Source organism: Pongo abelii, chromosome 10 (assembly GCF_028885655.2).
Source record: "Pongo abelii isolate AG06213 chromosome 10, NHGRI_mPonAbe1-v2.0_pri, whole genome shotgun sequence".
NCBI lineage: Eukaryota > Metazoa > Chordata > Mammalia > Primates > Hominidae > Pongo > Pongo abelii.
Genome location: NC_071995.2, coordinates 43060115 through 43073360, shown reverse-complemented (window position 1 = coordinate 43073360; position 13246 = coordinate 43060115). Strand labels below are relative to the sequence as shown.

At 40.8% G+C, this 13246-nt stretch overlaps 1 protein-coding gene across 4 annotated transcripts in view; it reads right to left on the bottom strand.

Annotated features, from left to right (window-relative positions):
- ANO6 (anoctamin 6) overlaps positions 1-13246 on the bottom strand; it is a 212809-nt gene that overhangs the window by 12206 nt on the left and 187357 nt on the right. For all 4 annotated transcript variants that reach the window (XM_024256710.3, XM_024256712.3, XM_024256711.3 and 1 more), the window contains 2 exons: positions 10648-10778; positions 3236-3441 (listed from right to left, as the gene is read on the bottom strand). In XM_024256710.3, the coding sequence (XP_024112478.1) occupies positions 3236-3441; positions 10648-10778 (337 nt within the window). The remainder of the gene's footprint in view (positions 1-3235; positions 3442-10647; positions 10779-13246) is intronic.

Genomic DNA, 13246 nt, shown 5'->3' with positions numbered 1-13246 from the left:
TGTTTTAAACTCTCAGTACATGGTTATGTTTGTTGCTTCATTAGAGTGTGAGCATTTATTAATTTTAACAAAATTTGGGTAGGAGAAAGAATTATATTGGGGTTGTCCCATTCATAGTCAAACAATAATGTCTGTTTAGTTTTATCTAGTATCTAAGTCTCTAAACTTCAAAAAGATTAAGTGGATGAAGTTATGAAAATTATAAACAACAACATACAGAAAATTTAGTATGTTCCTAGATGAAAGGAGTAAATATGGGCCAATCATAAACCTGTGTGTCAGAGAGACATCTATTAGGAGGTAAAGCTATTCTGAATTATACGAATTTTCTCTAAAATTCTTTAATTTGGGCTTTAAACTCTCCAGTGTGTAAAACTGGTTGGAAGGAAGGAGAAAAGATTTTTACTTTAAACCAAATTCTATGTGAATAAAACAGCTAAATGATTGATTGTCATTGATGAAGTAGAAAAGCAGACATGTTTTTGGCTTAACATGATTTTCAATAGTATTCATCTGAACATATGGTTTAGACACAGTGAGATCACAAACCAAATCTCAGGCAAAGCAAGAAAAAAAACAATTAAGGGGCTTTTCTATTACAAAATTTCCCTCATTAGAACCAGCTTTGTCATTTCCTCTGATGTGAAAAATGTATATATATATGAGTGTGTTTCTGCCTGTCAGTACTGGGGAGCCACATGAATATTTTACCTTTTTTCCCTCAGATTTCAATAGATTAAATTTTGCTATTATCATTTAACTCAACTATATCTTTTTATAGAATCACTGGCAGATGTGCATCAGGAAGCTACAAAAAATTCCAACAAGGAAGATAATTCTATTGTCTTCTGACAAGATACTTTTCTTCCTGAATTGAGCTGCTCTGAGAGACATGCTGCAAGAGTACAAATAAATGCAGTGTGCTTCATTTCCCATGCTGTTCTGCACACAGTTTTCCATTTATATAAAAATAAATTAAAATTGGTCTTCAATAACAGATGCTCTCGCATGATACAACAATGTCAATTCAGCTTATTTATTGAACCAGCAGCTTTAAAATGAATGATTTTATACCAAATTCCTGCTTGATGCCCACTCTCATCCTGGTGGTTATTCTCTTTTTGTAGACAGTAGGTTGTGAGATACACACTGGGTGTTTGAGGGAATAAGACACACATTTAATGCCTGCACAAGCACACATATAAACATAGATGCCTATGTATGTGGATGTATAACTGCCATCTTGGAAGTATAACAAATCCTAATATGGAAAAACGGATTGCCCATAGTTTAATCAATGTCACAAATCTAATAAGCAGTTTTCCTAGGTTAAGTGATAAGAAAAAGCCATTATTGGATAAGAACCAATAGCACCAATTAGCCGGAGTGAATGTCTGTACACATACACACACTGAGTCGCCTTGGAAACAGCCAATCCTCCATCTGTGCTCATGGAGTAGAGCCATGGCACGGATGCTGGGAAAAGGTACCTAATACAATCAATCCAGAATGCTTGAGGAATAGGGAGAGTTTGAGTCAACTGAATTTTCTGGTTAGTTGAAGGTCAAATAAAAACCCTTTTAGATTCAAACTCTGTTGCTGAAAATTTTCTTAAAGCACACAAGTCCACGTTCTTGTCCAGCTTAGTGTACTAGAGCATATTGAACGTGCTGTCACATTCATTGTTTTATGACTGAGGAACTTGAAAGGCCTCACTGCCATTTTTCTAAACAGCAGTCTTCATTATGCAGCACAGTAGATGTTGAAGGTGTAGGGTACCTGGGTGAAAGGAAACTGACATACCCTAGTAGTTGGTTTTTGTGTGCGATTTGCAACTTTCTCCAAATAGTACAGATAGCATGCAATTCAGATAAATGTAAGGTTCTGGGGTAGGGATGACAGCTAGGTTCCAGATAACTTGTTTTATTGTATAAAACTGTAACCATCGTCCAGACAGTGGTTGCTTTTGGAATTCTTGTGCCTCCAATTGGGGTACCTGTCAGAGTCCTCACAGAGTCACTGTTAATAACAATGATGAGTAATGAAGATGATAAAATAACAGCAGCTAACATTCAATAGAAACGAGGCTTCATGCATTAACTCAATGAATTCCCTAACACTATGGTTGGTATGTACTATTCTTATGATATGTGGTAGGGAATTAATAATTTTACAAATAATAAAATGAGGCTCTGGAGTGGTAAGGCCTGGCTCAAGATCATGCAGCTCAGAGCTACAGTGCTGGGAAGTGGAGCTCGGGTCTACCTGACTCTAGAGCCTACAGTGCTCAGTAACTTCCCTCATCCAGAGCCTAACCTACAGGCATTCCCAACTTCTGTTGTTTTGGCTGGGGACTCAGGGAAGATGTGGCTTAAGAAAACAAAACTGGGGAATCACTTTGTTAGGGAGGTTCACCTGGGAGTGAGACTGTCAGTGAAATATGGGAGGAAATGGCTCTAGTTTTGGGACACTTCTTGGGAAGGTGGTCCTCTAATGGGCTGGCATGAAAATTGCATTGCCTGAGAACTTCCTGTGTGCCGGTACATAAAAATGACACTGTTCAGATGGCCCATAATCAATGAATACAGGCTGTAAACAACTGAGTTCTGTCCCCTCACAGCTGGGATACATACAGGGCATGAGGCTGCTTCAGCCAATGACCACAGCATGGTGAGCAAAGACCTAAGGGTGGGGTGGGAAGGGTGATGAAACCCACCCACCTTCCTCCTTTAAGAACTGCTGCTCTGGAGTCAAGGAAGGTAATTAGGAGTGCACAAAGTGTTTATACTTCACCATCAGAGTCAATATTTTAGGTTGATGCTTTGGAATATGTAGTAAAACATGGCAGAATGATCTTATTTTAGGGCCCTCAAACTCTAAATGAACAGATTTCCATCCACATTATAAAAAAACATTTTCTGATAACTCCTTTTACAGTTATGTGAGGATTAAAAGTGTTAGTACTTCTTATCATTACCATATTTCATATTGAATAAAAACTTTAGCAAATGAGCAATAACAGTACCTGTGTAGGAGGTCTTGACAGTTAAAAATAATTATATACAAAATGAAAATACATTTAACAAGTGGTTATATATAGCAATTATATCATTTATGTGGATGACAGACTTAGCATCTTCCTCTCATTTGAAAAAACACTAAACATTTGATTCCTTAGGTAGCAAATCTAGTGCATCATCAAGGTCTTTACCCTGTAAAGCTTAGGTCTACTCACATTGGTCACCACAGCCAGAATTGCTATTCCTTGCATGATGGGCTGCCATGCTCCAATGTCTTGGGCCTTCTCTGGTACCAGGCGTCTAAACTGGGTGGTCAGTTTCCATGCGTCCACTCTTATTTCCAATATATTGTTCACCAGAGCCAACAGAGGGGCCAGTGGAAAAGAGGCCACAAATAAGGTGACGAACCCAAACTGAATAACTGTCAATGGAATGGACACACATCATGGAGTGGTGGTGGATGAAAGGACAACATATTTTCCTTTACTCTTGAAAGAGAAAGGCAAACGAACTAATTCCCAGAGAGAAAACACATCTGTGGTAAATAATAATTTAGTGTTCAACAGTGAAAGAATTCAAACAAAACACAAATATAAAATCTCTGGAAAGAAGATTAATTATAGCCTGTTTCTTTCACATGTATACACTTAATAGGAACAATATATTTAGACATCTTTAGTCAACCAGAATTATTCGCTGGTAATAAACTTGAGACATCATAAGCATATTATTCATTCTCAGTGTTGAAATAGAATGTTGAAAGATGATTTGTGGTTTAGGATTTTTTTTTTTTAAGAAAAAAGAAATATTGTGGCATTATCTAACAAGTTAAAGAGAAAAAGAAATGGACCCATGGGAAGGCTATGCTTAGAGAACGTTGGAAGAAATATGCTGAGAACAAGCAAATGAGTGAGCTCCCCTGAGTCTGCAAATGCAAGTGCAGTGCATTCAGAGAATTTGACAGTATTAGAAATCACAGAAATATATGTGATAAAAGTGTCTTAATAAGTTATAATATCCTTCCTTAAGAATCTTGAAGTTAGTTGCAGTCCTTGTGGTCATAATAAGTCAAAATTTGAGTGGTGGCTTAGAAGTTCTTTTCTCCTTGTTTGTAATTGACATGGCCTTATTAAAAATGGGGCAGCAGAGATTTTGGGGTAAGTGATACCATGGAGAGGAAGAAGTAAGAAAATATCCTCAAGTTTTAGACCCTGCCCTCCTAACTGGCAGACCTTCGGAGGAAACATACACAGATATGTAACTAAGACTGTGGATGGGAGGAAAACATAGAATCCCATTAAGCCTCGTGCTCAGACAAGGAGCAGGGACGACTCTGTCAGGAAGGGCAAGGCTGTGGAGGGTGTGGCGGGGCAAGCGGAGCTGGCATTTGCTTCTGGTCAGAGAGGCAAAGGGCATGTTGCAGAAGAGCAGACAGGGCTAGAAGGATGCATAAGTCCCACAGGCCAGGCAGGAGCACTCATGCAGAGAAGTCAGCCAGGCAGGGACCAGAGTTGGTGATGCTACAGAGTCATGAGCAGCAGCAATAAGCAGTGATGTCAACGTCCCTGTCTATGACTCACCCAACCCTAAATAACTCATCAGCCCCCCAGGGCATGCAAGTAATAGCCATGTGTGGAGTCAGCCCGTCAACTGTGGTAAACTAGCAAGTGTCTGTCCTATGGAAAGGGACAGCTCATAGTTCCCTTGTTGGAATGAGGGCTCCATGTTGCCAGATCTCCTGATTGTTCAAGAGAAGCCAGAGATTAGGATTATGTTATCAGTAAACCTAGTTAAAAATCTGAAAAAGAAAAGGTACCATTTATAATGACAACAAAAGCATAGACTATTTAGAAATAAATTAATGAGAAAAGTAAGACTACTATGATAATTGACTTAAGAAAAAACAAATAATGATGAATGAATGAGTGTAGGATGTGCCAAACTCTTGATTGGGCAAACTTGAATTCAGGGACATATCAAATTTTTTTCCACAAAATAATTTAGAATTCTAATGTAAATTCTGTTAATAATCCCAAATAGATTTAAGAAAAAAAGCTGACAGGTCAGCCAGGCGTGGCAGCTAATCTCTGTAATCCCAGCACTTTGGGAGGCTGAGGTGGGAGGATTATTTGAGCCCAGGAGTTTGAGACCAGCCTAGGCAACATATCCAGTCTCTACAAAAAATACAAAAATTAGCTGGGCATGGTGGTACGAGCCTGTAGTCTCAGCTACCCAGGAGGCTAAGGTGGGAGGATTGCTTTAGATGAGGAGGCAGAGGTTGCAGTGAGCTGGGATTGTGCCACTGCACTCCAGCCTGGGCAACAGGGTGAGACCCTGTCTTTCAAAGAAAGAAAAGAAAAAAGGTTGAAAGTGATACTAAAGTTCTTCAAGAAATATAAACAGGTAAAATAATGAACAGGGATGTTTGCATAGACAGTATTGGGAACATTCTGAAAAAATAAAATGGGATAGCTCTGGGAGATATTAAAGTGTATTATAATGCTATGGTAATTGAAACAGTTTAGAACTAGTACATGGATAGTATGAATTAAACAGGGTGAATTTTAAGAAGAGATGCAAATATTCATGGGTTTTTATATATTATAAAGTGATACTTTGAAGCAGTGGATGCAAGTATTGACACAGCTAGCTAAGTCATGGGAAAAATTGGTATGGGGCCATCACTTTTGACACCAACATAAATTCCAGATGGATTAAAAATATTATATTAAAAACAAAACACCAGAAAAAGCCCATATAATTTGTTCTGATATTCAAGTGAGAAAAACTTTATAAGCAACTTTTGAAACCAAGAATAACAACAACAAAAAGTCAATGCAAAACACCCACTGTGAAAATAAAAACAACCCCTGCCTGCAACTTTTTCATAATCCTATACTGCTCTCTAATGCTTTCTCTGCTTGCTTCTACATGTTACAGTTGAGTTTTCTGAAGGAAGTATCCACCTTCACAACAAGTGGTAGAGTAACTAGTCCCTGAAGCCCCGCATCCTGCTGAGACCCTCACCACTGCACTGGACCTACTCTTGCTAACTTTGCCGGTGGCTACACGTTCATAAGCTGATGTTCCTTTTCAGTCCTGATTTTTGTGATTTCTTGTGACATGGCCATAAGAAATGTATGGCCAAGATTTATGTGACATGGCCAAACAGTCCCCCTGCTGTGGAATATTTATTTCCCCTTGATTTCTTTTTTACTTAATTGTAAAAAGCCAAAATATATATTGAAAAACAAAAAAAAACTAAAAAAGCCCTACCTAGCTATAGCACTGCTTCCACTTCCCACCCCAGGTCTAGCAATTAGGACTGTGTAGGTGCCGGCTCTTCCTTTCTTCCCCCTATTTTCCATTATGCCCCTTTTCCATCATGTCCAAATTACTCTGAAGCAACGTTATCATCTCCCAAGCCTTCTCTGTGTTGACACAACTCTGCTAGATTTCTTCCCACTGCTCTGCTCCTCTGCTCTTCTTTTTCTTTGTGAGCCTCCCTCCCTCTTCACTCTTCAAATGTCCCTTTCCCCCAGGGCCTCATCATCAATTCTCTGTCCATTTCTCTTGATATTCCTGCTAGGCATGCCTGATTCACCCTCATGGCCTCACCCATGGCTCCTCTGAGCTCCTGACTGTTGTGTCCAACTTTCTAATGGACATTGCCTTTCAGATGTTTTCATGCTAAAAATATCCAACACTAAGCCATTTCCTAGAGAACAGCTCCTCTCCTTATGTTCTGCCCTGCATATACGGTCTCCTGGAAGTTATCCTAATTTTATTCCTCATCTGCTAGGCAATTCACCCCTTTAACACTTACCAAATCCATCTCCCTCTCTCTACTCCTATGCCCACTATTTAGGCACCTATCACTTGTTGTCTGGGTTACCTGCTGTAGCCTCCTAAATCATCTCCCTCCCACCACGAGTCTCATCCAAAATATTATCTTCCATTCTGCTGCGTGATTGATCTTATTCCACATAATGTTATGCAGTTATCTTGTTTACAAATATTCCAGTGGATCCTAATTTCTTTAAAGTTCAAGTCCCCTGGCTAAGCACACCACACCCATCATGATATGGCCCTTGCCTACCTGATATTCCCACCTGTGAATCCTTTGTTCACTTGCCATTCTTTGACCAAGCTGTTGTACTTTTAAATACGTCCACCTCTCCACACAAAATGTCCATTCCCTTCACCATACTTTAGATAACTAACTTCCATTCACCCTTCAAAATCCAGTTGAAATATCACCTGCTCAAGGAAGTCTGATTAGCATTCTCCTTAACCATGCACCAAGCGCTGAGCTCCACGAGGGGAGGGACCAAGTGCCCTGGTATCCCCAGCAACTGAGAGTGTTTGGCACAGCAAGTGCTTAATAAATGTTTAATGGATGAATGAGTGAATGAATGAATGAACAAATGAAGAGATGGAGGCCTGCAAATCCTCCCAATTACCTAGTTGCCCTTTTGGAAAGCTCATCCTGCAAAGGTTAGGAGACTTCATGGCAGGTGATGGGCTCGAACCAAGCAGAGATGAGAGCATGAAGGGAAGAAGGCCTGAGTCCTGGAGAGTGCAGCGGAGGCATCGGTGGGTTCAGCATAGGAGGAAGAAAAAGAAAGGGGTACAAGGAACTGCTGAAGAATAGCTGATATTCATTACATGGAGAAAATCATATATGAAGGTCATTGTTTTAGCAGATTTTAAAAAATTAACTTGGAGACAGATGAAAGTGAGATCAAGGTACCATGGCAAGGGTGGAAGAGGCAGTGCCAGAGACAAACAGGGCCCACTCATCACTTCAGTGCACTCCGTTTATGGCACCTGCCCACCAGGAAGGCCTCATCAAGTTCTCAGGACACCTGTGTCTGCAGCACATTACTGAGTACAAAGCAGTATTTATGGCTTCCAGGTTTGAATACAGACAACTACGTTTATGTTCTGTGTCTGTGTACTTGGAGTCAGGAACACTCTTAGAGAAGCAATTTGGGTTAACAGCTCAGAGTTACTCCAATAATCTCAAAGGATGGTGGCAAATTCACTAAATAAAAAACGTTTCACTCAAACAGGTCATACAGAACTTGGTGAGAAGTGGGTGAGGGATGTTAATGTGATATCAACTAACAGTTATATATGTGTGTTGGAGCTCCAAGTTCAAGTTGCTTAAATGTTTGAGTACAAGGTTCCAGGCACTGGCGCTCTAGCAGAGGACACGGTAGCTGCCTCCATCAGGCTCAGTGCAATGGGGAGAGAGGCAGGCACAGAGCGTATACCACCACGGCAGGTAGCAGGTGCTGCTAACGCCTAGAAGAAAAGAGCAGCAAAGCTGTCTGAAAAGTTCAGGGGCCCAGCTGAGGCTCAGCAGGACTTGTCAGGTAGGAAAGAAGGAAAGAGAGTTGAGGCTGGGTGCAAGGCCAAGCAAGGGTGGAGGCTCCAGGCTTGCTTTCTGGAAGATGTTTCCCTTAAGCAGTAAGAGCCACAATTTAAAAGGTAGATGGTGGTGTTGTTAAGGAATATGGGGAAATGGGAAGGAGGGGACTGTGTGGTGGTGAGAGCAATACCAAAGGCACTCTGTTTATTTTTAGGGAAATGAAAACAATTCAAAAGGCACTTGGAAATTATGTCTCTCACAGACTAGAAGGACAAAACAGATTTCACTCTCCTGTTGCCCACACAGTAACAGACTGCCTGCTCCCAGAAATTCAGAAATCAAGTTTTCTAAGTCATTAGATACTATTTAGATAACAGGAAAACAACCTAATAAACCTAAAAATCTGTCTATAACAGCTGTTATTCTATACTTTCTTGTAGGGCAGGATGAGGCAGAATTATTTGGTTGATAACTATTTTAAAGAGCCTATGAAACTCTAAAAGTCCTATCAACTTCTCCCCAAAGCACGTGACCATATAACTTTCCCTTCTGATGTCATTTATTTGACTAATCAACTACAGAAAAATAACTTTTTAAAAATAATAAGTGACGTTCTGCCCCAGGATTTTTTTAATGCTGTTAATAGTTCCAATAAGAAATATTTACAATTATGACTCATTTTTGAACAACAGGTAATTGTCTTACAGTCCTTCTGAAAATCAGCAGAATAATAACTAAGGACAGCTTCTACATATGTACTGCAGCTACACTCTTAATAAAACCTGGTCACAAAACATAACAGAGCAAAAATGAAATTCAAATCAGGCTCCGGGCTGCTGCAAAGTACTGTTGACTAAAGAAGCCACAAGATGAACCTTTTACTCACTGAAGGAAGCAGATGTGTTTCCATGTATAATGTATATTTTTAAAAGCAATTATTTTATATATAGAATGTGATTTAATAAAAACCACCTTCTAACTGCAGACTTGTAAACAGGAACCACAAAGGGGTGTCTTTGCCAACATGCAAAGCCCTATGCATAAATGCAAAGCCTGTCAACAAAAATGATGTGTTTCTTTTTCTATTCTCCTAAGCTTAAAAAAAACTGTAATTCAATGCAATGGTTAGCTGAAAGGGCACAGATAAAAAACATGTAAATTGTTAGCCATCTATTAGATATAAGCGTGTCATGCATAATACAAAAGGTGGTGTTTCCTATGGAAATCTATTTTGAGATGCTTCCGTTTAAAGGCAACTGAGAGGTCAAAATCAAGTTCTACTGAAAAGAATTAAGAGTCCAAGCAAATAATATAAAAATGGACCAAGGCATTTAGGAAAGAGAGGACCTGTGCTAAATCTTAATTCCAGACCAGCACAGTGGTTCCAAATTCAGGCCAGTTATGAGCCATGAAGTCACTCAAGGAACCAGGCAGAAACCACTGGCCAGAAGAAATAGATAGGCTGTCAAAGGCAGGCATGAGATGTGAAAGTGGGCATCCTGGGACCGTTCCTGCCACGAAGCTGCATGCTCCTGCAGGCTTGCTTAACTGACTCAGTTCAGAAGTGTATCAGCCAACAGCTGTGCCTGCATGGACTCCAGGCCAAGCTGAATCACATCTAATTATAGTTGCTGAGTTCATTCTCAGACAACATGATTAGAATGCTTTAAGAATTCGTGGTAAAGATGGCCAGGCCCAGTGGCTCATGCATGTAATCCCAGCACTTTGGAAAGCTGAGGTGGGTGGATCATTTGAGCCCAGGAGTTTGAGACTAGCCTGGCCAACATGGTGAAACCCCGTCGGTACTAAAAGTCCAAAAATTAGCTGGGTGTGGTGGCACATGCCTGTAATCCTGGCTACTCAGGAGGCTGAGGCAGGAGAATTGCTTGAACCTGGGAGGTGGAGGTTGCAGTGAGCCACGATTGTACCACCGCACTCCAGCCTGGGCTATAGAGCGAGACTCTGCCTCAAAAAAAACAAAAAGAATTAATGGTAAAGATGTACCTCAATGAATATTCCATTTCATTGCCCAGTAACAAATTTCTAGCTTTTTACAACATAAATATTGACAAAGACACACATGACCACCTTATCTGAAAGCCGGATTGTATAATTTTATCTAGTGGAGAAAAACATACTCTTCTTCATTTCAATATGCTAAATGTTAATATGGCTCAATAACAGATGATTTGGGATCCACGACATACTCTAACATGTTTTATATCACTAAAAACTTCACTAACAACTTACTCATTTCAAGATATTCATAAAATAATCCCAGTTTGCCCATAGGCTGCAGATGGTAGTCCTGTTCCCATCGTGGGGTTATCTTTTCTGATCCAGAAACTCTGTGAAATCGCCCAATTAGATTCATGATCCAGCTGCCAAAAAGAACAATTTATCAATTAGAACGAATATTATCAGGCCAAGGTCATAAAAATATTTTGCTGCTATCTCAAAGCTGCACAAGTAATCTTCCCAATAAACTATTTTTTTGTTTGCATGCTAAATTTGTTTTTATTTCTGCCTCCTTATTCCAAAATATTTTGAAAAATAGGACTACATACCAGGGTTTATCAAAGCTGCAGCTGCTACTATTTTTTTCTCCTACTTTTTTCCTATGGGCGGCTTAATTTTTAAAGGGCAGGTTCCTTTATTTGATTAACTTCAGTTGTTTGTTTTTTCATTTCTCCCTTATCATTCAAAATAGTCTTGCCAGTATGAAAATCAACAGAGAAAACAAGATACAGTATGTGAGCTGGTGGTAAGTGCTGTGGAGAAAACTAAGTAGGGCAGGGAGTGCTTGCATTTCTGTCTAGGGAGGTGGCCAGTGAAGGCCTCCTTCAGAATGATGTTGAATAAGGATGTGAAGGAGACAAAGGAGCAGGAAACCTGGGGGAAGAAGTCCCAGGCAGAGGGAATGGTGATGACAGAGACCCTGAGGCAGGAGCAGGCCTCCATGGTTCAGACAGCACGCAGGGTAGGGATAAGAGACCACTGTCAGGATCTGGGCGTTTTTTTCCTCTGAGGGAAGTGAGGAGCCAATGGAGGGCACCGAGTAGGAAAGTGACATAATCTGACTTTAGATAAAATAGGTCCAATTCCTATTTTAAGCTGAATCATTTAAGAACCAGAAGAGTGAAACGCCTCCTCCAGGTCATAGTGCAGAGCTAGGAGAAAACAGCCTGGACTGCGTCCCAGCGCTCTGTCCACCCCTGGATACTGCCCCGCTGAGCTACCCACTGTCTCTTTTTTATGTCATGTTTTTTTCCCTCTCTCAGAAGCCTTGTGGCTAAGTGCTTCCCCCCTTTTTATGGCAATTTGTCTGGTAAAGAAATCTGAGTTGGCAGTAAAATGAGGTGTGCACCTGTGGCATAGAGAACTGTTGTCCCCTGAAGCAACTGCCAGCTTGTGGTTTACCTGTGGAGTCATCAGAAGAGGCACAACAACAACTCCAAATACACATCTAACATCTGGATACACTGGCTGATTAAACAAGTAGGTGTGGACTTCAAACTCTGACAATGAGAAGGCATCGCATGATGGTTAAGGACAGTTACTGCAAGAAAATCAGGCAGACCCTCATCCTCTCCATCACATGTGCACACGTGTACACCCAGCCAGCGTAAGACAGGCAGTACAAATGGCTCACTCTGCTGGGTTTCCCACTGCTATTGATCTCAGGGCTCACTTTTCACTGACTGCTACTGAGCTTTACTCAGGGGAAATTATCTCTACTACAGGAGACGTCTCTGACCTCACAATCTTTCCCCACTTCTTTCTTTTTGATGATGTTAGAGAGGCAGCAGGAGGCTGTGGAAAGTGGACGGGATATGAGTTCAGACACCCCTGAATCTGAATCCACACTCTATTTCTTAGCTGGTTAACTTTGGTAAAAAAATAAAACAGGGTGATAAAACCTACATTGCTCAGGGCTGCTGTCAGGATTAAATGATTCAAAATAGGTAACGGATGTAGCACGTTTCCTAACACATCAAAACCTGCTGTATGGGATTTTCTGTTGAGCAATACAGGCTGCATTGGCTGAGGCCAAGTGTAAATATGGCCTATATTACGTAGACTCTTGGCTCAGTTATCCAGGCCACCTGGATCAGTGGTTCCCACTTCAGCACATACAAGCACGACGTGGAATGCTTGTGAGTACTGCAGCTTCCTATGCTCCCAACCAAAAGGTCTGAGATAAGCTCCAGAATCTGCAGTTTTGCAGTCATTCTGGGGGCGGGGGGAGGGGGGGGTGTGACTCAGGTAGCACCAAGGACCACACATGTCCATCACCCTTCATGACACCTAACTCTAAGGTCACTGGGTGTGGTTTCTATTGGTTTATCCTTTGCTTTGTTTCCCAAACTTCTAGCCTCCGCCTCTTGCTGAATCCTTTCCATACCCTCAAAGAAGCAGGTCTTTTTCCATCTGGGCTCTAAATCACATCAAAATTCAGATTCAGGGTGAAACTTCTGTCCTGGCAACTACTCGTGTCATCTGGCGCTTCTGTCTCATATCAGGTCATCTTAGAAGTCTTTCTTACTAGCTTTCATTTCTGAGTTACAGATGCTGAGCCTCTTGTTTGGTTTTCCTGAGTTGAACCGCTCATGTTTGGGCTTTCTATTGGTCTGTGTTTCTAGTGCAGGGAGCTCAATCTTGACTTCACATGAGAATCACCCACAGAACTTTTAGAAAAATATACACACCAGATACGTTTTCCCTGGCCAAGGCTACAGGCAGGGGTTACAAAATAATTTCCATAGGAATTTACCATGTGTATTGTCATAGCCACATCATAAGTTATGCTTTACTAGGTCCTTATTTTGTACAAAACATGGTGAGAAGC